This window comes from Typopeltis vanoorti, chromosome 10 (assembly GCF_054136105.1).
Source record: "Typopeltis vanoorti isolate ZY-2024b chromosome 10, IOZ_Tvanoo_1.0, whole genome shotgun sequence".
NCBI lineage: Eukaryota > Metazoa > Arthropoda > Arachnida > Uropygi > Thelyphonidae > Typopeltis > Typopeltis vanoorti.
The window spans coordinates 70,824,994-70,850,845 of NC_143558.1; the positions used below are offsets into that span (position 1 = coordinate 70,824,994).

Sequence of the window (25,852 nt, forward strand, 5' to 3'; positions counted from 1 at the left end):
CCTGGTTCCCTGGCGAAAACAACGGGGACCTTGTTTAACCGGGCGACGCCCCAGCAGGCATGACATTTTGTCATGTTGTACCATCATTTTTTATTTTGGTTTAACCAATAAGAATACAATTTGGTTGGCTAAATCCCAAGTTGCCAGCCCATCGTCGTCCGTTCAGTAATCAAGTAGATACCCAACAGGGTGCACCACGAGAAGGTGAGGATTGGACATTAGGTCAGAAGCCCTGGTCGGTTCTCCGCATTCCTTTAAAGGCTATGTGGAGGTCTCCTCTCAGTTATACAGCTTTGACCCTTAAGGCATCCCCCTTTCCAATGTTGGTAAATGCAAAGTTATACATTTGGGTGTCATGAAATATCCAATAGGATATTATACTAGTGGAATTATGCTAGAAGAAACTAATCAGACTAAGGGATCTTGGAGTTTTAGATGGGAAGTTTAGGGTTATATAACAAAGATGAAAAATGCAACTCAGAGGATAATTACATGGTTGAAATGAACACTGATTTATAAAGATGCCATTTTGCCTCTTTACAAGGCCATGATATGTTGTCCTGGACTATTGTGTACAGATCTAATTTTCTAGTTTTCAAGGTGATGTAGATACAGTAGAGAGGGTACAAAGAAGAGCATTAAAGGTGATATCAGATTATGAGATAATCTGATATCACCGTTAATGTGGAATGTAGATTATGAGAACAGACTGAGAATTTGTGGACAAATGCTAGCAAAAAAAAAAACTACAAACTTCTGAAAGGATAACATAAATAGGATAACAGTAGAAAGAATTTTTCATTTTATGGGTGCTGAGAGAGAGAGAGAGAGAGAACAAGAGGGCATCCAAAGAAATTGAGTGCATTCATTCTCAACTTGTGTGAATGCCTTCTCATTTTCTTTCTCTCTCTCCCCCCCCTCTCCCTCCCTGGTGTGCATGAAACTTTAGTCTCCTTTAATAAGTCCCTGACTCCCTAGAGGTCTCTGGTAATAATAATTTTATCAAACCTAAGAAAGTTATTCTTCTGCCAGAAAATCCTTTGCTGAAAAAATTATCACTGAAAAATTTTTCACAAAAGAAAATTCATTTGTACTTATGCTATTACTTATAAAAAAAAATACTTGTAATCCCTCAGGTGTATTATTATTGCTTTATTACCATTATCACTTTATGATAATATATAAATTTGTTATGAATTTCTAAGTCATAACAATCATTTCAGTTTTACTGTTGAAAAATTATAAACTACCTGATACAATTACATTTGTATCTTTTCATGGAATAGAATCACCTTTTAGAGGAGGGGGGGGGAGAACAGTGAAGCTATGTTGCACAGTTGTTTTATTAGGTTTTTTGTTTTGTTTGTTTTTGAAAGTGGGGAATATTTAGCCATCAATAGATATTTCTGATTAACTACAGTTGATTTCTGACTTGCTCAAAATAAAATTACCTATATAACTCAATTTGAGAGCATGAACATTTAATTTTTTTTTTTGTCAAGAAGACAAATATCAAATATCAATTTTAAAATTAGGCCCGCACAATCCTGTCGAAGTGGCATTTGCATCCATAGTGCTAGATAATCCGAAAAAAAGCTCTTCTCAGTTTGATTCTAGTCACTAACTAGAGGATTTTTTTTTTCCTGAGCCTTTCTTCAACCAGGTTTCAAGTTAGTGGATCTCTAGCACAGGCAAGTAGGTTTTTCCTCTTGGAAACTTGAGTTTTTCATCCCATAAATGCAAGAAAATCGATGTTAGAACCCACAATACTTCATACAGTAATACACTGTGTTATGGATCATGAGATGGTGGCACTTGTCTGCCATCTCTTACCAGATGCAATTTAAAATTAGTGACAGCCATCGGCCAGCTATCTCTGGTTGGCTTGCCAACTCCCTATAGGAATAAAAGACAGTAGTTGTTTTTTAAACAAATTTTAAAATTTTCATTTCATGAAATATTAATATTGGGAATAAAGAAAAAACTAGTATTTCAGCTGCAGAGTGGAAGGTTGAAAGGATTTTGTAATTTTACCATCATTTTCTTTAATATGTAATGAACATAAATATATGTTCAGTGAATATATAATGAATGCATAGTCTTGAATTAGTCCTAAAAAACAATAATAGCCTTCAAAAATCTCTCGACTATCCAGGAAAAAGTGGAGTAAGTTCCAAAAATATGGGTATCCTATAATTGAAAGGACCGTCATCTTTTGAATTTGTTCATTAAAAAAATGATATCACATCTGCGAGTGTCTTAAGTGCAGATAAAATAGTGAAAGGCTAAAAAAATAATTATTCTTAAATTTAATGTCCCAATTTCCTAACAATCTCATCAAAACTCAATGGCTCCTTGATTTTTGATAATGTCAGTCATCTCTATCATGATATCTAATTTTACCATCATTTTCTTTAATATGTAATTGACTAAAAACACTAACATACTCTTCTGAGGTCAAACAGGCTTTCTCTTCCCAGTTGGTTTTTATTTTATTAATTGTTTAGGATATTGGGGTGCTGGTTATTCAGTTTACATGTTCTATTCAATTTTGTTTATATTTATTTAGTTTTTCTTCAATAGATTTTATTTTTAATTCTTTTATAATATCTTTGTTCCTTTTATACAAATGATATGCTACATAAGGTTAATAAAAATTTAATTCTTTTCGTATTGCAAACATCTGACATACAAAAATGCATAAAAATACTGAGATATACATTTCAAATATACTCGATCTTCCACTGAGTCTCTTCCAATAAGTGGAATATAATGCCTATTTTCATGAAAGCAGATGGCATTTCAATGTTTTTTAATCATATTTTTGATTATAATTTGTCACCTTCATAATAAATAACACTTATAACATTTAAAAGAAGCATTTCCCTTTACATCTTCTTCTTCTTTTCAGCCATTTTCTGTCCACTGCTGGACGAAACCTCCTCCAGTTCTTTTCACCTTTCTCTGTTCTTGGCAATGGTTGACCAACTTTCCCCAATAAACTCTGACAATTCATCACTCCATCTTCTTTTAGGACGTCCTCGGCTTCGTTTCCCTTCTTTAGGAATCCAGTTCGTAAGTATGGTGGTCCATCGCTCATCTTCTCTTCTGGATAAATGTCCGGCCCATTTCCATTTTAGTCGCTTGTGGTGAAGAATGATGTCAGTGATGCGAGTCGGGCTTCTCATCCAGGTGTTTCACTTCTTATCTTTTAATGTGATGCCTAGCATCAACCTCTCCATTTTTCTTTGAGTTGTTGTTAATTTATTTGCCAGTGCTCTTGTTAGCGACCAAGTTTCACAACCATATGAGATGACTGGAAGTATACACTGGTTAAATGTCTTCCTTATTAAACAGAGTGGGATATCATCGTTTTGAAAAATGTTTTTCAGTTTTCTGAATGCACTCCAGGCAAGTTGAACTCTCCTATTTATTTCCTTTTGGAGTCCACAGTTTAGGTCAATGAGATGACCTAAGTATGTATATGAAGAGATTCTTTCCAAAAAATTGTTTTCTATTATTATGTTTTTTGGTGTTACTAAACGATTAAACATGATTTTAGTTTTTTCTGTTTATCTTTAGACCGACTTTTCTGCTTTCATGATATAGGTCTTCTATCATTATATTAAGGTCTTCTGGAGTGTTTGCAAAAATTATGATATCGTCTGCATATCTTAGATGTGTTAAGTTTCTGTTATTAATTTTTATACCAAGGTTTGTCCAGTTTATATTATTAAATATTTCTTGAAGGACTGCTGTAAAGATTTTGGGTGATAGAGAGTCTCCTTGTCGGACACCTTTTCCAATTGATATTTTATCGCTACTCGTGTGAAGTTGGATTGTTGCTGTTGCAGTGAGGTATATTGCCTGGAGGAGTCCACATATTCTCCAGGAACTCCCTGATTCTGGAGTGCATTGATTATTGCATTAGTTTTGATGGAATCAAATGCTTTTTCATAATCAATGAAGGCTAAATAGAGAGGCAATTGGCTTTCTTCTGCTTTTTCTATTATTTGTTTTACTGCATGAATATGATCAGCTGTGTTGAAGCCTTTACGGAATCCTGCTTGTTCTACTGGTTGATTTGAGTCTAGAAGAGGTGTTAACCTGTTTGTTATTACTTTTATGACAATTTTGTACAGATTAGAGAGAGAATACTAATTGGTCTGTAGTTTTTTACTTCTTCTTTGTCCCCTTTTTTTAAATAACAGTATCAGAGTAGCATTTCTCCAATTTTCTGGTATCTTCCCCTCTTCTAGGCATAAATTTAGTAAGTTTGTGACTTGGTGAATTATATTGTTTCCTCCCCATTTAATTAATTCTATGTGAATTAGTTCTTCAGCAGGACATTTTCCATTTTTCATTTGTTTTAATGCTTGTTTTATTTCATCTGAAGTGAATGGGGGGATGAATTCCATGTGTAATGGAGAGGAGTTATTTATATTTGATTTATCTGTTGAAGGATCACTATAGAGTTCTTTATAAAATTCTTCTAGCCTGCATAGGATTTGTTCTTGGTTCCTTATGGTAGTAAGGAACCAAGAACCAACCATTCCTTTTGGATGGGGGATGTTCCTCGGTTTCAATAGCCAAATCCAAATCACGTTATCTCTCTGAAGGAAAACCACATAAGTTCCTATAAATGGATTTCATGTTTTTTTGGTCATTTATTAAAGTATATTATGAAAGAAATCAAATAAAACACTGAGAAAATTACTATTATACAAAATCATTATTAGTGTCCATCATGGTATTAAAAAATATATGCAGAATTCAGAACATGTCTCACTCACCCCAGCAATTGCATGTGCTAGTAAAGTTTTGCCACATCCTGGGGGTCCATGAAGAAGAAAACCTCTTGGTGGTACAACACCTAACTGTTGATATACTTCAGGATGTTTCATATGAACCAAAAGTTTACAAACTTCCTGTAATGCAAAAATCCTTAAATTCCAAATTAAATACAGAAGATAAAAATCAGTGAATAGTGTGGTAACCATGTATTTTATCAACATATATTAATCTAATTATTTAATACTATGAATGAAGATATACTTCAATAGCAAACTGTGTAGTAATGTGAGAAAACTTTAATTCTGCAAGTCATAATTAATACAAATATATATTAGCTGTACCTTGTTTTTAAAACTTGCAACCTAAAATCACATTATGATTTATATAACTCAGGATTCAAATTAGAAAATTGGTCCAAATAATCTACTAGCCAATTCTGGTTAATCACTGTTGAGGTTATAATCTACTACTTAATGATTGAATTAAGTGTTATATTAGATAATCACTGTAAGATAAGAATCCATCAGTTTAACATTATGTGCAGTTATAAAATGGAGGAAAAGGTTGCAGAGTTTATAACATGAGCAGAATTATACAATCTAAAGGATATTATTACTAACAGTTAACAAATGTAAGAAGAATGCAAGGAATAAATATCAACAGATAACTTTGCACTTGATCACAGCCCACATACCACATTTATTTGCTATAGACCTCATAGCCTCTCGTGTGTGTGTGTGTGTGTGTGGGAGTGATAAAAACACTAAATGTTGTGCACAAAGATACCTGAACAGAACCCTATGTTAAGTATATATCCCCTCCCCACTTCAACTCTGAATGGTGTATTGATTGGAATAAATTCTTAAAAGCAATTCACAAATCTAACCTAAAATATAGTTTACCAAGGAACTTTCTTTAAAACAAATGGAAATCAAATTAGCTTAGATACACAAAACATTATGAGTCTAAAATATTATGAGCATAAAACTTTTGAATACATATATATATATATATATATATATATATATATAGTGTGTCAAAAAAACGTATACACACTTTAACAGATGTCATATATGGACTTTTTTCGAAGTTGGATCGAATTATGGTAGCAATGTATAGTATGATGTTCTCTCAAAAGATGAAGACAATCCTGATCGAAGAATGCAGTATTGTGAGTGGTTTCAGCACATGGTAGATGAGGATGAGGAGTTTGTGAGGAAGATGGTTTGGTCTGATGAAGTACAATTTAAGCTCAGTGGAACAGTGAATGGGCATAATTGTGTTTACTGGACTCCAGAAAATCCGGGCATTCATGTGGACAAGGCAGTCAGTTTATCGGGTTCAATGTCTGGTGTGGATTATCATCTAGGGGGTTTAATAGAACCATTCTTCTTTGAAGGTACTATTACTGGTCAAGTGACCCGACATGCTATGCACAACCATTCTACCTGCCATTCATGCACTTTATGGGAATGATCAATTTCTCTTCCAACAAGATGGAACACCACCACACTACCGCCGAGACATGAGATCCTACCTCAATGAGAATTTGCGGACACAATGGATAGGACGAAGAGGTGCAGTTGATTTTACTCCCTCCCCCCACATTCTCCTGATTTAACACCCTTGGACTTCTACCTGTGGGGGACTCAAAAGGATGTAGTGTATCATAGAAAACCAGCTACACTGGTAGCCCTTCTGAAAGAAATTGAAATGCAACGTGCAGCAATCCCACTGGACACTTTGGCCAACATTGCCCAGGCAGTAGTTTAGCATAATAAGTGTCTGGATGCTAATGGTCACCACTTTGAGAACCTTGTGTAATTGTAGAAGTCAAAGACTTGTATTCATCCCTCGATGTCTGTATAAATTTAGTATTACAATTTTTATACAGGTTTTCTTTTACTGAAGTGTGTATACATTTTGTTGACAGACTCTGTATGTATGTGTGTGGAGAGAAAGGAAAGAGCAGTTACAGCATTCAACACTAAACACAAAGATAATCTTTTTGAATGGCAGACAATTTCAAGCTGAGTGATATAACCAAATTTCAGAATAACAAATTGGACAAACAGACTTACTTTTGCCAGTTCCAAAAGAAGGTTCTACTTCTACTAAGAGGCATTTTTCTGGTATCTGAAGAAGATATTATCACCAAATAAAAAATAAATACCAGAAACATACACACAGAAATGTGTTGGAAAAATCAAGAGAAAAGAGCAAAGCTAAAGTACTACCTCCTCTAGATTACTGTTCAGGACATGGACCAGTCATTACCAACAGCATGTTCCAGAATAATGATGTGCAAAAAATTCATGAAAGATGATAAGAGGAAATAAGTATTATTGACTATGTGACTGCTGACAGTGATACCTTCATTCTGAATTAGGATACAAGAGCATATTACAGAATCTGAAAAAGTCATAAAGAAAAACATAAGAAAGTTTTAAAATGAATGCAAGTCAAGAAGCTTTCAAAAGTGACCTGTAGATTCAAATACAAAAATATTATTCAACAAAAAATGTGAGTTTGAAAATAAGAACAAAGTAGAAAACTGCAGTAGAAATGCTTTATTTCTAACCCAACTCTCAGATCCATGATCATGTATACTGCTAGTTTAGTGTTTTGGCTAATTTATGTCTTATTCCATATAAACTATTCAACTGCCTCCTCACAATAACACCTTTTCACAAAACTATACCTAAATATTTTACATACAGTTTTTTGTTGCTGTTGTTGTTCTTTTCAGGATGCAGCTGATGATTTCAGTGTTCATGCCAATTTTCATAGTCTCGGCATTTATATTATTCATTTTCATGCCTAATTTTTTACAGCAGTGTTTTAATTTAGTTAAAGAAGACTGAAAATTTATTTTGGAGTATAAAATCATCTGCATATAGTAAACAGATGGCATTAACATATCTCATTGTGATAACATGTTTAATGACACTTTCTTTCATTAAGTGATGCACCCTTTCCTCACAAATGTTATTATTGTCCTTCCTTTAACTTAAATATAGACCATGTACTGCTCTGTAACAGAGCAGTACATTTTGAGAGGGAGGGGAACTTTCCGCATAAAACTCATATGATTTTTTTAGATCTACAAAACTTAAAAATCCAAATCTAGGGGTCAAAGCTGTATAATTGAGAGGAGACCTCCACATAGCCTTTAAAGGAATGCGGAGAACCGACCACGGCTTCTGACCTAATGTCCAATCCATACCTTCTCGTGGTGCATCCTATTGGGTATCTACTTGGATACTGAACGAACGAGGATGGGCTGGCAATTTGGGATTTAGCCAACCAAACTGAATTCTTATTGGTTAAACAAAAATAAAAAAGGATGGTACAACATGACAAAATTTCATGCCAGCTAGGGTGTCGCTTGGTAAAACAAGGCCCCCATTGTTTTTGCCAGGGAACCAGGGCGAACAGCGAAAAGTCGGCTACTGGAACAAATCTGAAAACACACCCCAACTCAACATCACCAGAGTTAAAGATTGGTACTATCAACATAAGAAGCCTGAATGGCAAAGAAATGGAGCTAGCTGAGGAATTAGATAAGTACCAGATCGACATAATAGGGGTAATTGAAACAAAAAAGACAAAAACTGGTGAGATCTTTCTGAGCAATAAATACAAAATGTTATATTCGGGCAATGACAATCAAGGAAAAGAAAAAGTAGCCGTAGTATTCAACACAAAATACGAGGCTAATCTTCTTGAATGGCAGTCAGTCTCGAGAAGAGTGATGTGGGCAAATATGAGAATGGGGAACTGGACAATGAGACTTATTTGTGCCTATGGTCCCACAGAAGGTTCTACTAAGGTAGAAGTGGAGGAATAGTTGAGGCTTTAGAAAAAGCAACTGACACAATGAAAAAGGAAAAGTTGGTCCTTCTTGGGGATCTAAACAGCAGAGTAGGAAATGATTGTGAGACATACAAAAATATTTTGGGAAAATTTGGAGAAAAGAGCAAAGCTAATAATAATGGCAAATATCTGTTGGATTTCTGCTCAGGACATGGACTGGTTATTACCAACACCATGTTCCAACATAAAAATGTGCACAAACTCACATGGAGAGATGAGGCAAGGAATAAGAAAAGTCTCATTGACTATGTTATTGTTGATAGTGATGTTTTCTCCCTGGTGCAGGACACCAGAGTGTACAGAGGATTTGAAATTGGAAGTGATCACTATTTATTCTTTAGCATGATAAAATTGAATTTCATATTGAAAAGAATAACATGTAAGAAAGTTTTAAAGCAAATAAAAGTTGAGCAGCTCTCAGATGTGAACTGTAAACTAAAATACACAGATATCATTGAAGAAAAAACGAAAGAGTTTGAGAACAGGAATCAAACCTTGGAGATTCAGTGGCAAACCTTGAAGAAAGCCCTGATTGATTCAGCTAGAGAGGTATGTGGTGAACTTTTCTGCAAGAATAGAAAAATTAGAACTCCATGGTGGACACAGGAAGTTAAAGAGGCAGTGAAGGAAAAGAAGAAAGCATATCAAAAGTTCCTGGCAAATAAGTCAGCTTGTGCTCTTAGAGAATACAGAGACAAATGCAAGAAAGCGAAACACTGTGTAAAACTATCTAAACAAAAGTCATGGGAGGACTTTAGCAGAGAAAATAAATATCAAGAAGGTGGTAAGATATTCTGGAGGTTGTTGAAGAAGCTTAGGAATGGAGGAAAGAGTGCTGTAAAAGGAGTTAGAGATGATAAAGGTGACATGAAAACAGGAGAAAAAGATATCCTTGAAGTATGGAGTAATTACTTTGAAAAACTGCTAAATGAAACAAGCAGTGATGACAGCACAGTGATAAAAAAACACTGACCAGGCATACAGTCAGGAATACATATCCATACTTGAAGTAGAAAAAGCCATCAAAGGCTTGAAATGTGGAAAGGCAGCAGGAGTAGATGATATTCGACCAGAAATGCTGAAGTATGGTGGTATAAAAGTCTTACAGTGGGTGCACAGCATAGTTCAGAAAGCCTGGACAGAGGGACGAATTCCCGCTGATTGGAGTAGAGCTCTCATAGTACCCATATATAAAAAGGGAAATAAAACTGAATGTGAGAATTACAGAGTATTTCCCTACTAAGTGTTCCTGGCAAGATCTATACAAGTATACTTGAGAAACGGTCGAGAAGAACTGTGGAAGAAAAGCTTGGTGAAGAACAAGCTGGATTCAGGCCAAATAGAGGCTGTCAGTATCAGATCTTCACTTTACGACAAATAGTCGAGAAAGCATGGGAATATAACAAAGATCTGTATTTAAGTTTTGTCGATTTGGAAAAGGCATATGACAAGGTGCCAAGAGAGAAGCTATTCAATTCGCTACAGTTATATGGTGTCAATGGGGCATTATATCAAGCAATACTTCGTCTTTATTTGAGTTGTAAGTCAGCAGTTAGAATTGAAGGAAGTACAGGAAGATGGTTTAATGTTAAATCTGGTGTGAGACAAGGATGTACATTATCCCCTCTGTTATTCATTATCTATATGGATCACATTATGAAGGAAAGTGGTATTAAACATGATATCAGAATTGGAGATGTTAATGTCAGCTCTTTGCTTTATACGGACGATGCTATACTTCTAAATAAATCCACTACAAGTTTGATAGATTCCATGACTAAATTGAATAACTGTTGTAATAGATATAGTATGAAGGTCAGCAATAAAAAGACAAAGACAATGAAAATAGGCAGAAAAAATGTCAACTGTGTTGTGAATGGAGAACCTGTGAAACAAGTAAAACATTTCAGCTACTTAGGCACGATTTTTAGTGAAGATGGTAAATTCAATATAGAAATAGACAAGAGAATCAGCAAAGCTGGTATGGTGGGAAGTCAACTGAATAAATTCATATGGAATAAGAGAGAAATTAGTCGGAACACTAAATTAGCTGTATACAAGACAGTGTTCAAACCAGTTTTAAATTATGGATCTGAGATCTGGGTCAGAAGTAAAACACTTGACCAAAGACTAGAGACCACAGATATGAGAGTCCTGAGAAAGATTATAGGCGTGAACAGATGGCATCAATGACAATATCATATTAAAAACCAGGATATTAGGAAAGAACTTGACATTGTCAGCATCCAGGAATGCGTTAGCAGAGGTAATCTCAGGTTTGTATGGTCACTTAAACAGAATGAGCGAAGAAAGATTAGCAAAACAAGTGTTTTCTGCCAGGTTGGCAGGAAAACGACCCAGAGGAAGACCAAGATATAGGTGGATTGATACGGTACAAAGTGTCTTAGACGATAGAAATATAAGATCTAATAATGTTGGAGTCTTGACAAGTAACAGACTGATTTGGAGGAAAATTGTAGATAGGAAGTTAGTAATGATGTAAATTTTTTCATGTAGTACTATCATATCCTGTACACCCCTTGAGGGCACATGGCAGGAATTTGATGATGATGATCTTTGTAAAGTGAAAATCTGACCTGGACAACTATTATTTGGCACCTAAACACAGCTTGTTCTGCCCAACTTTCTCCTTCCATGATTTTTCTTGGTCTATTCTCAAGTATGGTTGCATAAATCTCAACAGGAACACTCTATATAGAAATTTCTATGTAATTCACAAATTCAGTTTATTTCTATATTTTTTATTTTTTTTTTAAACAGATAGGAACTGTAACAGCTCTACTCTAATAATCCATAATTCAACCTACTGAATTATGAAGTGTAATCACTACAAAACTTTTTTCGCCTCTGGTTCAAATTCAATTGTGTTTTTCTGGAAACACCTGCAAGCTATGAAATCATCCAAATGTTAATCATTCTGACTATATGCCAATCTCTAAGTTTTGGGAAGTGATAACTATTAACTGTTCATTTTTTTTTTTTTTTGATTAATTAATCTGCAGAAACTTTTAAAATTGTTCCTTTGAACTCTAATAGCATAATCCTCTCAAATGTACTGGAACCGAGACATGAGGAATCACATTTATAATGCAAAATTATATAATTTATATAATTTTTCAAATGCCAAAATGAGGCCTTTGTCTCTTTATTTTAGTAAATACTTTAAGTACCAACTGAGAGTTCACTTACGCAAAATACACCTCTCCGACGCTTCAAGTTCTCTAGTACTGAGAGTTTTTGCCCTCTTAGGTTTCTACCTAGTCTCTGCCGAAAACCAATGAGTTTGAAACAGCTGTGAAACCTATCAAAATGGACCAATAGAAGGCAATATATGCGCTTTTAGCATTTGGGCCTTACCTATTAGATTCGGCGAAGGCAACTCATAGTATGGCAGCGGTGTATTCCCGCAAGCTCTCTGGTCAATTTTCGCATGAAACTTTAATAGTTTCTGTGTTTGGCTTTGAAATGATGTTGGATTTAATATCCACTTAATTTATATACTTTTATTTCTCTTTTTACAGATGGAGGGTAAGGGTAATATGTAAGCTCTGCTCCAATCATCCGTGATCTCACCCTCTGACCAAACCATCTGAATTATGCAAATACAGCCACTGTAAAACTTTTATACCTCCATATATGAACATTTCTGGTTGAATTTCATCTACTCCAGCTGCCTTTCCATGTTTCAGGTTTTTGATGACTTTTTCTACTTCAAGTATAGATATGCATTCCTGTTGGGAGTTTTCTACCACCATGCACTGTGCACCACTACTTGCTTCATTTAGCAATCTTGAAAAATAATTACTCCAGGCATCTAGAATATATTTATCTCCATTTTCATGTCATCTTTATCATCTGTGATTCCTTTTACAGTACTCTTTCCTCCATTTCTAAGCTTTTTCAATAATCATCAGAATATTTTGCCACCTTCCTCATATTTGATTACTAAATAACTTAAGGAATTCACAATGTATAGTGGAATATAAATTAAAATAAACTTTAATATATACTTCCCATATTTTGGCAACGTCACGTTGCCATCTTCATGGGAACATAAGATTAAGACACATGCATGCAGACACTAAAAAAGAGCAAATGAGGTTGAAGCGAGTAAACTGCTGTTTTTCCTAAAGTCCTGATGGTGCCCCCTAGCGGGCTATATTAGGTATTCTTGGCCGTTGGGCTGAAGTTCTCAAGATGTACGTCTCCCAAATTTGGGGCAGTCTCGTGCATCCAAATTTGTTGAGGTTTGGCATGTTTCTTAGGGCTGAGGCTGATTCTATGAATAGTCTTTCAAATTTATACTTGCTGCGGTGTATTACTGTGGCTTTCTTCCACCGTATTCTGTGGTGTGTGTATCCAGAGCATGGGCTGCAAGCCCAGAGCGGCTGTACTGGTGAAACCGGATGTAGTCCTTGTGTTCCGAAATTCTGATATTCGCTATCCTGCCTGTTTGGCCAAAGTAGGACAGCTTACAGCTGCAAGGGCACTTAGACCAACCTGGTATACACCACGTAGGTCTAGGGGAAGTGGTTGGTCTTTAGTGGAGCGGATAAGGGATGCTAATTTTCTTACTTGCTGTGGTGTATTACTGTGGCTTTCTTCAACCGCATTCTGTGGCATGTATCCAGAGCATGGTCTGCAAGCCCAGAGTGGCTGTATTGGTGAAATGTTGATGGTAGGTTATGCGCCTACCATGGTCGTAACAGGTAACAGGGAATCAGGCTTCGATTCCGAAGAGGGAGCCCGAGAAACGGCTACCACATCCAAGGTAGGAAGCAGGCGTGCAAATTACCCACTCCCGGCATGGGGAGGTAGGGACGAAAAATAACAACACGGGACTCTATTGAGGCCTTGTAATTAGAATGAGTACACTCTGAATCCTTTAACGAGATATGCTTGTCTCAAAGATTAAGCCATACATGTCTAAGTACATGCCTAAGCAAGTTGAAACTGCGAATGGCTCAATAAATCAGTTATAGTTCCTTAGATCATACCTTTTTACTTGGATAACTGTGGTAATTCTAGAGTTAATACATGCAGCAGAGCTCTGACCTTCAGGAACGAGCACTTTTATATTCATTGTCCTTCCTCATATTTATTGTCTATGTTCTTATCAAAGACTTCCCAGGACTTTTGTTTAGCCAGTTTTACACACTATATCATTTTCTTACATTTTTGAGGACTTTGGCAAGAACATAGAAAATAAATATCAAGATGGTGACAAGATATTCTAGTGGGTTGTTGAAGAAGCTCAGAAATGGAGGAAAGAGTGTTGTAAACGGAATTAGAGATGATAAAGGTGACATAAAAACTGGAGAAAAAGATATCCTTGAAGTATGGAGTAATTATTTCGAAAAATTGCTAAATGAAACAAGCAGTGATAAAAAATACTCAACAGGCATACTGTCAGGAATACATATCCATACTTGAAGTAGAAAAAGCCCTCAAAGTCTTGAAATGTGGAAAGGTAGCTGGAGTAGATGATATTAGACAGAAATGCTGAAGTGTGGAGGTATAAAAGTCTTACAGTGGTTGCCCTACGTAGTTCAGAAGGCCTGGAGAGAGAGGGATGAATTCCAGATGATTGGACTAGAGCTCTCATAGTAGCCATATATAAAAAGGGAAATAAAACTGAATGTGAGAATTACAGAGGTATTTCCCTACTGAATGCTCCTGGTAAGATTTATGCAAGTATACTTGAGAAACGGTTGAGAAGAATTGTGAAAGAAACGCTTGGTGAAGAACAAGCTGGATTCAGGCCAAATAGAGGCTGTCAGGATCAGATCTTCACTTTGTTGAGAAATCATGGGAATATAACAAAGTTTTGTAGATCTGAAAAAGGCATATGACATCATGCCAAGAGAGAAGCTATTCAGTAAGGTACAGCTATACAGTGTCAATGGGCCATTATATCAAGCCATACTTAGTCTTTATTTGAGTTGTAAGTCAGTAGTTAGAATTGACGGAAGTACAGGATGATGGTTTAATGTTAAATCTGGTGTCAGACAAAGATGTACATTATCCCTTCTGTTAATCCTTACCTATATGGATCACATTATGAAGGAAAGTGGTATAAAACTTGATATCAAAATTGGAGATGTTAATGTCTCTTTGCTTTATGCGGATGATGTTATACTTCTGAATGAATCTGCTACAAGTCTGCAAGATTCTCTGACTAAATTGAGTAGCTGTTGTAATACATATGGTATGAAGGTCAGCAATAACAAGAGAAAGAGACAATGAAAATAGGCAGAAGCATTGAAAATGTCAACTGTGTTTTGAATGGGGACCCTGAGGAACAAGTAAAACATTTCAACTACTTAAGCATGATTTTTAGTTTAGATGGTAAATTAAAATAGAAATTGACAACAGAATCAACAAAACTGGTATGGCAGGAAGTCAACTGAATAAATTCATATGGAATAAGAGAGAAATTAGTCGGAACACTAAATTAGCTGTATAAAAGACAGTGTTCAAACCAATTTTAACTTATGGATCTGAGAGCTAGGTCAGAAGTAAAACACTTGATCAAAGACTAGAGACTGGAACTATGAGAGTCCTGAGAAAGATTAGCGGCATGAACAGATGGCATCAATGACAATATCATATTAAAAACGAGGATATTAGGAAAGAACTTGACATTGTCAGCATCCAGGAATGCGTTAGCAGAGGTAATCTCAGGTGGTACAGTCACCTAAACAGAATGGGCGAAGAAAGATTAGCAAAACAAGTGTTTTCTACCAGGTTGGCAGGAAAACGACCCAGAGGAAGACCAAGATATAGGTGGATTGATACGGTACAAAGTGTCTTAGACGATAGAAATATAAGATCTAATAATGTTGGAGTCTTGACAAGTAACAGACTGATTTGGAGGAAAATTGTAGATAGGAAGTTAGTAATGATGTAAATTTTTCACGTAGTACCATCATATCCTGTACACCCCTTGAGGATACGTGGTAGGAATTTGATGATGAGCATAAAATGCTTGAATATATATGACAGCAATATCTCGGCTGTTGTGTACTGTGGTCAGCAGTTGCAATAAGGGATGTTTTATTTCCTGTGGTTCCTTCCCTGTCTGTTTCCGCCCTCCTCTTCAAAATATGCCGAGAATCATAAAAATCATTCTTAATTACTATGATATATATATATATATATACAGTCAGTCCTTGACTTGTGACCACTCATACAAAAGCCATCCTGTTAATATGCTCAGTGTATAATGTCGCACTCCTGCAACCAATGGATTAAAGTGTTACCACTGCATTCAAGTCTTATTTAAGAAATTTTGTTCAGACTACTGCTGTTACTGTAGGTGAGAAAAACCCTAATATACTTTTGTAAGAAATATAATATCTTACATATACAAAGAGTGTAGATAGAGCATTTTGAGTGAGGTGACAGCAAAGTACATGAATGATGTTTGGAAGAAACTGCTGAAAATATATTCATGGATTTACAGTATTTGACAAAGACAAAGCCTTACAAGAGATTGGTGAGAAGATGAGAAGATAATGCTGATAGCTAAAGAGGTGAAGGCCGATAATGCAGATGTAGAGCAGCTTGTAGAAGCTGCAAAAGAAAAAGAAGAGCTCTCTAATGAAGACTTTATAGAAATTTACAGAATATTGAAGAAGAAAAAAAGAGCAGCAGAGCAAGAAGAAAATGAAGTCCCCCTCCCCCCCCCCCCAAAAAAAAAACTGAAAAAGTTGACAGAGGTATTTGCTTTTTGTTAATAAGGCAGTTTGGTTGTTTGAGGGAATGGATCCCATCATGGAGAAATTTAGCAAAGAAGAGAGAATGATGCAGGTTGCATCTGCTTATTATATAGAAGGTTATGCAGAAAAGAAAAGAGCAAAGTGTGCAGACTAAGTTGCATGTAATATACAAATATTTTAAGAAGATGAATCCTGCTATTATCTTACTCCCTGAAATGAGCCTAGACCTGCCACAAGTGATGAACGCAGTGAACGATTCTCAGAATGTTTTGTTGAAATTCCTGAATTTGAAGATTTTTTTAATGATCTAGCTTCCTCTGCCTCTGAATTGTCCAATTAATAAAGCAGCAGGTTTGAAGCATTACTCAACCACCATGTTTTCAACTGACTATTTTACTGTCGAGTGCAGAAGTACTGTACACCGATGTTTCATTATTTATTACAGTACAGTATTATATATATATACAGCAATTTTTGTTATAATTTGTACAAGGAATCATTTTACTATATGCAATGAGTAAAATTGTGAAAATTATAACAAAATAGACCGATGCATATCAGCATTCAGGTGGCATGATAACTGTTAAGATATCATTATACTTTATACAGTGATTTCCAACTTACAATAGCATTGTTGGAATGGAACCCCATTGTAAGTCAACGATTGACTGTATATGGAACATAAAAAATGATCTCAATCCAGAAACATATATGTGCACAATCAATATTAATAAATAAGCATATATGATTAAACTGATGTTGATTAGTCATTGCATCAAAAATTTTCATTCTAATTACGAAATAAGTCAGTTAATATTTTTTTGCTAAAAAAAATCATAAAAGAGAAGTTCTTTAAATAAAATATGGAAAAAGTGACAGTGCATGGATAATTACAGGTAACCCTCGTATAACGCAGTCTACAAATTGTGATATCCCTTGTTCAACGTGGTCTACAATTTCTAGTAACCCTTCATTTATTTTTTATTTTTATATTTTTCACCACGGGACTTAAAATCAAATTTTATCTTCGTCAAATTTGTGTCTGCCCATATCACACAAGTAGTCATAAGTATCGAATTTAGTTTTATTGTATCACTGAATAAGTACTGTACAGAGGGCTTTTGCAATCTGTGTCATTCTCAACAAATAGTGCAATTAGAGACAGATGGAATAAAAACGGCGCTAACTAATAAATCACATGTCCCCTCTCACAGAAACTACGCTGTATAGACTTAAGCAAAACAATATGTTGCACTAAAAACCTTGTCCAATTTTTCAATTATGCAATAAGTGTTTTTTTATTGCATTTGAAATTCTCGATATCATTATGACAGATCACAAAGGCTAACTTAAAATAAAAGACTACCAAGAATGAAACATGCCATATAATGAATGTGTGAGTTCGCCTGCCACCTCAAACACAAACAAGAAGCCATAAAATTCAACCAAGGGTTGAAATGTTTGTGTGAGTTGAGCCAGTCAGTAATGAGAAGTTCCATCAGAACGATAAATGACACCCTGTTGTGAATGTGTTAAAACTAATAGTGAATGTTGTTATGACAGTTTCAGATGTTATGGAATTCGATTGAAGAGAATTAGCATTTCAATTCAACACTTGTCGGTTGCTTTTGTCTTTGGGTCGCGCGATCTTTTGTTAATACCGCACCAGTCATATGCACGTCTTTATAGCTGCTGTCTTGTGTAAAACAAAATTCAGCTTGTACGTATTGTAACAATTAAAAAAAAACTTGAATAATTTATAAGCATATAAAAGGATATCACCTGTAAATCGTTGACGTGCCGCCACCTCTGGCACGAGTGCCATAGGTTCACCATCTATGGTTTACTATATAAAGTGTTTACTGTTGAAAATTGTCTTCGTTTTCTGCAGGAAAGCGCATTTAAAATCATAAGTGTGTTATTCTCAAGCAGAGCAGTTTATTTTCTGGTGAGTTACATACATATGTAATGCTTTTTTTTTTAATGTAAAAGTTTATTTTTATTGTAATGGTCACAAAAACTGCAACGAAAGGGAAAAAACCAACATTGAAGAAGAAATTCATTTCTCTCGAAGAAAAAAATTAAAATCTTGGATCGGTTGAAAATCAGAGAAAAACCAGGAGTTGTTGCAAGGACTCTGAATTTAAATGAATCAACAATTTGAATAATCAAACAAAATGAACATAAAATCTGAGAAAGTGTTATTGCTGGATCAACAGTAAGTGCAAAGTGCATTGCTTGTGTTCGCAATATTCTAATAGAAAAAATGGAGAAATCTCTAATGATTTGGATAGAGGATTGCAGTCAAAAGAAAATTCTTTTGGATGGACACCTTATTAAGCAAAAAGCTCTCAAAGTTTATAAACATTTAAAAGAACTTGATCAAGATTCTTCATAAAAAATCTCTCAGCATGGATTTTCTGCCAGTAAGGGTTGGTTCAAAAACTTTAAAAAGCAGTTTTCTTTGTATAATCTTAAAATCCAGGGAGAATCAGCATCAGCAGATGTTGAAGCTGCACGGAAATACCCAGCAGAACTTTTAAAAATCATTAAAGAAGGTGGTTACAGTGCAGACCAGGTGTTCAATGCAGATGAATCTGGGTTATATTGGAAAAAAATGCCAAAACACATCTATATTTCGAAAAATGAAAGATCAGCTCCTGGATTCAAAGTTTACAAAGATAGAATTACTCTACTATTTTGTAGTAATGCATCAGGTGATTACACGACAAAACCAATGTTTATTAACCGATCTGCAAATCCTCGTGCGATGAAAGGGCTCAACAAGTCCATCCTACCTATTTATTGGCAGGCCAACAAAAAGGCATGGGTTACAGCTAGCATGTTTGAAAATTGGTTTTTCAAATGTTTTGTACCCGATGTAGAAAGTTATACAAAGAAAAAGAATATGGACTTCAAAATTCTACTAATTTTAGATAACGCACCAGGCCACCCAACAAATTTAAGCCATCCGAATATTAAAATAACTTTTTTGACGCCTAATACTACTTCACTTATTCAACCACTCGACCAAGGAATAATATCAATATTTAAGTCATATTATATTCAGCGAACATTTAAATTAATTTTTGGAAAAAATGGAATCTAATCCAAACATGACACTGCCTGAAGTGTGGAAAGAGTTTTCAATATTGAATTGTGTAAAAATTATTTCTCTGTCCATTAAGGAATTACAACCCTCTACGTTGAATGTTGTCTGCTGGAAAAAAATATGGCCTGAAGCCGTAATGGCACAAAATTTCGTACCTCCAGTGGATGCTGAGCTACGTCGTATAATAAACGTCGCACACATTTTTGGTGGAGAGGGCTTTTGCGATATGGTTGAAAACGAAATTAGTGAATTAATTGATGGAGAAACAGATTTAAATGAGGAGGAACTGGTACAATTAATAGATGGCATCGAACCAAATGGCAGGGAAAGTACTGCAAAGATTGTGATGAATCCATTAAAGAATTCAGTGTAAAGAAATTAGCAGAAGGATTGGACTTAGCAAGAAAGTTAGGAAGTTATTTTACGGATAATGATCCCTCAATGGAGCACTCGGGGAAAATTCACTAGACAACTGGATATTTGTTTAGCGCCATATTATGAACTTAATAAAAAATTGCAATATAGTGGAAAGCAAAGTCTTATTACTGACTTCTTGATGACTAAATCAGCTGAAGTATACAATGAGAATTATACAAATGATGTCCAAGAGATTTCAAGTGGTGATGACCGCCGCCACTTAAAGAACATCTACGAAATGTTATTTCTGAAGACAGTGATGACAATTAAAATATGCGCTTTATTTTATTGTGTCTAAAACATTTATGCATTATGTCAATGAAATTTATGTACAATTTGTAATTTTTATAATTTTATACTACGTATTTGCATTGTTTATGTTTTTTTAACTTGCATGAATTACCTGAATTAAATAAAAATATTGTGTTTGTTGGATGTCATTGTTGTTTATATAATTAAAAAAAAAAACGATTTCGGAACCTAACCCTTCTTTTTCTATGTGATCTATGTCTCGTATAACGCGATTTATATAATGGCATTTCTATGGAACCTAACATTTGTGTTATACGAGGGTTACCTGTATATGTTTTTGAAAGACTAGATGCTGAGTAAATTTTGGTATTGTTCACACAAAAAATATCCACACCTTCCTATTGAAGATGTAAATGCAATCTGAAAGCTTTGTGTGTAGTTAGGACAGTTGAAGTGGACATTCACGTGATTCTGAATTAAGTCTTTATAAGGATGAAGTGCCATACACAGGAAATTGTGGAAAGTGAATCTCAAATACAATAAATATTACAATGGTCTGTCCTCGGAGACTTAGGCATTTCTTCCCAGTTTAGTGGCACTGAAACAGTTGTCAAAAGGATAAGAAATGAAACGATAAGTACCCCAGAAAATCTCAATGTTTCTTGATGATATCATCATCCTAAAAAGACAATAAAACCTAATCTTTAGAGGTACCTGTGGCATAATAAATTAATAATGGAACACATATAGACTACAGTAATAACTTTAATTAAATAAGACACAAATTTTCGTACTGAAAGTAACAGTACATCCTCAGTGTAGAACAAACAGTTAAAGGAATGGAATACAAAGTACAGAACAGTCGGTGGATAACCAAATAAAATCGTTGCCGCATGCCAGAAGATTAATTACTAAAATATTATTAAATAATTCTTTAAAGATAATTATTTCATTGATGGTTGCATAAAATAAGAGTCTCCCAAACTTTTGGGGGAGAGAGAGAGAGAGAGAGACAGTCATTTTGATTTAAATTCGGCTGATGTAAGAGGGCTTCGCAACTTTCTTTAAAAATGCGTTCATATTTAAACCTGCATCTGTGGAGAAGACAAGCTTTATCCCACTGGATATTATGATTAGTGTCAATGCTATGTTGTGCTAGACCAGACTTATGAGGTTTCATGTATTTGATATAATATTGATGTTCCTTCATTCTTTTTTTCCACAGAACGGTCTGTTTATCCAAAATATGAAAAATTGCATTCACATGGTATCTGGTAAACACCAGCTAATGATAGAGGTGAGAGTTTGTCTTTTGTAAATGGCAACAAGTGAGAAATTTTGTTGATAGGAAAATATGTGGGAATAAGATGATACTTCTTCAAAATTCTGCCTATAGGTTCTGAGATGCCTGAAATGTAAGGAATTGGAACTCTGCAGTCTGTTGAAGAATCCTGAGGTGTTGGAACATAGGAGTCAATTATCTGTTGGATTTGATTAGGGTTGTAACCATTAGATTCTATTAACTTTTTTATAGTGAAAAGTTCTTGTTGTAAGCTTGATGGAGAGGAGCACACTTTATGTGTTCTATTAATTAAAGATTTGATAATGCCAATTTTTTGAGACATGTGATGAGCAGACTTTTGATGAATGTATCTGCCCATAAAAGTAGGTTTTCGATAGACACTTGTAGACAAAGTACCAGAGGATGTGCGTGTAAGGAGTATGTCCAAGAATGGTAAACTACCAGACTTTTCCATGGTGAACTGAATGTGTGGGTGAAAGCTATTTATCTGTTGTAGAAATGTGGTAAGTTCCTCTTCAGCATGTGACCAAACAGCAAAAGCATCATCGACATAACGAAACCAAAGAGAGGGTTGGGGATGAATGGATGAGAACAAGGTGTCTTCCAGATATTTCAAAAAATAATATAATAGATTTAGTTTAATCCTTTATCCCAGTGAGAGCAAACAAAGTTTGCGCCTGAAAATATCTTCAGGACTAAATATAGTGTTGTACTATCTTATCCAGTAAGTAGTGCAACACCAAGGCAACTCGTGGCAAAGGTGGAGCAAGCTACCAGGCACTTCTAACCCAGTATCTCCCATAATGCAAAACACATTTCCTATGTGGATATGTATACTGTTATGCATTAAAGGGATTGGCCATCTACCCAGACTAGTTTCGACCTTTATTGAGGTCTCTTCAGTGGGAGCCAGGCCCAGAGCTGGAGATACCAGGCAGAAGCAGTAGCAAGTCATCTGTGCCTATGGGAGTTGCCAAAAGGTTTATCACCTTTTTTAAAAATTACTCTGGATTTAGAGAAAGATGTTGAAAATTTATTTATCACTAGGTTAGACTATAATAGATTTAGTTTAATCCTTTATCCCAGTGAGAGCAAACAAAGTTTGCGCCTGAAAATATCTTCAGGACTAAATATAGTGTTGTACTATCTTATCCAGTAAGTAGTGCAACACCAAGGCAACTCGTGGCAAAGGTGGAGCAAGCTACCAGGCACTTCTAACCCAGTATCTCCCATAATGCAAAACACATTTCCTATGTGGATATGTATACTGTTATGCATTAAAGTAGATGGCCAATCCCTTTAATGCATAACAGTATACATATCCACATAGGAAATGTGTTTTGCATTATGGGAGATACTGGGTTAGAAGTGCCTGGTAGCTTGCTCCACCTTTGCCACGAGTTGCCTTGGTGTTGCACTACTTACTGGATAAGATAGTACAACACTATATTTAGTCCTGAAGATATTTTCAGGCGCAAACTTTGTTTGCTCTCACTGGGATAAAGGATTAAACTAAATCTATTATAGTCTAACCTAGTGATAAATAAATTTTCAACATTTCAAAAAATAGTTTGGCAAAGGTGGAGACAGAGGGCTACCAATGGCAGTACCTTCAACTTGTTTGTAGATCTTGTTTTTCCAGCTGAAATAACCTGAATATATAACGAATTCAAAAATCTTTGCAATATCCGGATATTGATATATATGATGACTACTCTCCATATGTTCCAACACCTCAGGATTCTTCAACAGACCACAGAGTTCCAATCCCTTTTCAGGCATCTCAGATACTATAGGCAGAATTTTGAATCTTATTCCCACATATTTTCCTATCAACAAAATTTCTCACTTGTTGCCATCTACAAAAGAACTGTCTCCTCTATCATTGGCTGGTGTTGACCAGATACCGTGTGAATGCAATTTGTCATATTTTGGACAAACAGGTCGTTCTGTGGAAAAAAGAATGAAGGAACATCAATATTATATCAAATCCATGAAACCTCATAAGTCCGGTCTAGCACAACATAGCATTGACACTAATCATAATATCCAGTGGGATAAAGCATGTCTTCTCCACAGATGCAGGTTTAAATATGAACGCATTTTTTAAGAAAGTTGCGAAGCCCTCTTACATCAGTCGAATTTAAATCAAAATGACTATCTTTCTCTCTCCCAAAAGTTTGGGAGACTCTTATTTTATACAACCATCAATGAAATAATTATCTTTAAAGAATTATTTAATAATATTTTAGTAATTAATCTTCTGGCATGTGGCAACAATTTTATTTGGTTATCCACCGACTGTTCTGTACTTTGTATTCCATTCCTTTAACTGTTTGTTCTACACTGAGGATGTACTGTTACTTTCAGTACGAAATATTTGTACCTTTATTTAATTAAAGTTATTACTGTGGTCATTACGTGTTCCATTATTAATTGACAATAAAACCTATTGAGCACTAACAACTAACTGAAAATGTTTGCATTTCAGATAGCAGGACAACAGAAAATGCTGCTCTTAAGAACTCAGCAGAATATGCGTATTTATAGGAATCTAGAATTTAAAAATACAACATTTAGTAGGTAGAGAAAAACACTGAAACGTGTGTAACCGTTATTTCTGCAGTGGTATGTGGTGCTAGCTAGAAAAAAACAAGTTCAGCAGACTTCACCATCATCATCAAATTTCTGACATGTGCCCTCAAGGGATGTACCGAATATTATGATAGCATACATGAAAAAGTTACATCATTAATAACTTCCTATCAATAAATTTCCTCCAAATTAATCTGTTATCAGTCAAGACTGCAACATTATCACTTATATTTCTGTCTTCTATGGCACCTTTTACTGTATCAATCCAACTACATCTTGGTATTCCAACGGATCATTTTTCCAGCCAACCTGGCAAAGAATACTTGTTTTGCTAATCTTTCCCCCTCCCATCTTGTTTAAGTGATCATACCATCTGAGATGAGCTCTGCTAACGCATTCCTGGATGCTGACAATGTCAAGTTCTTTCCTAATATCCTCGTTTTTAATATGATACTGTCATTGATGCCATCTGTTCATGACGCTAATCTTTCTCAGGACTCTCATAGTTCCAGTCTCTAGTCTTTGATCAAGTGTTTTACTTCTGACCTAGCTCTCAGATCCATAAGTTAAAATTGGTTTGAACACTGTCTTGTATACAGCTAATTTAGTGTTTTGACTAATTTCTCTCTTATTCCATATAAATTTATTCAGTTGACTTCCTACCATACCGCATTTGTTAATTCTGTTGTCTATTTCCATATTTAATTTGCCATCTTCAGTAAAAATTGTGCCTAGGTAGCTGAAATGCTTTACTTGTTCTATATATAGGATGTACTGTTACTTTCAGTATATCCACTATGCAGTTGATATTTTCTATGTTTCTTGCCTATTTTCATTGCCTTTGTCTTGTTAGTGCTGATGATCTCAAATTTTGCCAAATTTATTACAAGAATTATTCAATTTATTCAGGGATCTTGCAGACTTGTACTGGATTTATTTAGAAATATAACAATATTCTAAAAATAAAGTAAACAACTCAGATTAATATGTCCAGTTTTGAAACAGCTTTAATAACACTTTCCTTCATAATGTGATCCATATAAATGATAAATAACGAGATAATGTACATCCTTGTCTAACACCAGATTTAACATTAAACCATCTTCCTATTCTTCCTTCAATTCTAACTGCTGACTTACACCTCAAATAAAGACTAAATATTGCTTGATATAGTGCCCCATTAGCCATATAACTGTAGCATTTTGAATAGCTTTCTTCTTGGCATCTTTTCATATGCCTTTTCCAAATCTGTGAAACTTAAATACAAATCTCCATTATATTCCAGTGATTTCTCAACTATTTGTCATAAAGTGAAAATCTGATCCTGACAGCCTCTATTTGGCCTGAATCCAGTTTGTTTTCACCAAGCTTCCCTTCCACAATTTTTCTTAGCCATTTCCCAAGTATACTTGCATAAATGTTATCAAAAATGCTCAGTAGGGAAATACCTCTGTAATTTTCACATTCAGTTTTCTTTCTTTTTATAGACATTATCATAAGAGCTTGTATTATTATATTATTATTATTATAATACAAGCTTACATGCCTAATAGCGACCACAGTGATGATGAAGTTCAGAGAGTATATGTAGATATTGAGAATCTAATCAAACTGATCAAGAACGAAGATAATCTTATTGTGATGGGGGATTGGAATGCAGTCATTGGTGAAGGCAAAGATGGTAGAGAGTGGGAAAGTATGGACTTGGATGCCGAAATGAAAGAGGAGATAGACTTTTGGAGTTCTGTTACCAATTCAATC

The 25,852-nt window shown here is 35.1% G+C and overlaps 1 protein-coding gene across 3 annotated transcripts in view; it reads right to left on the minus strand.

The window, feature by feature from the left end:
• Window positions 1–25,852, minus strand: part of LOC150102497 (nuclear valosin-containing protein-like) — a 534,631-nt gene that overhangs the window by 359,421 nt on the left and 149,358 nt on the right. For all 3 annotated transcript variants that reach the window (XM_090398755.1, XM_090398754.1, XM_090398756.1), the window contains one exon: window positions 4,794–4,928. In XM_090398755.1, coding sequence (XP_090254881.1) covers window positions 4,794–4,928 — 135 coding nt within the window. The remainder of the gene's footprint in view (window positions 1–4,793; window positions 4,929–25,852) is intronic.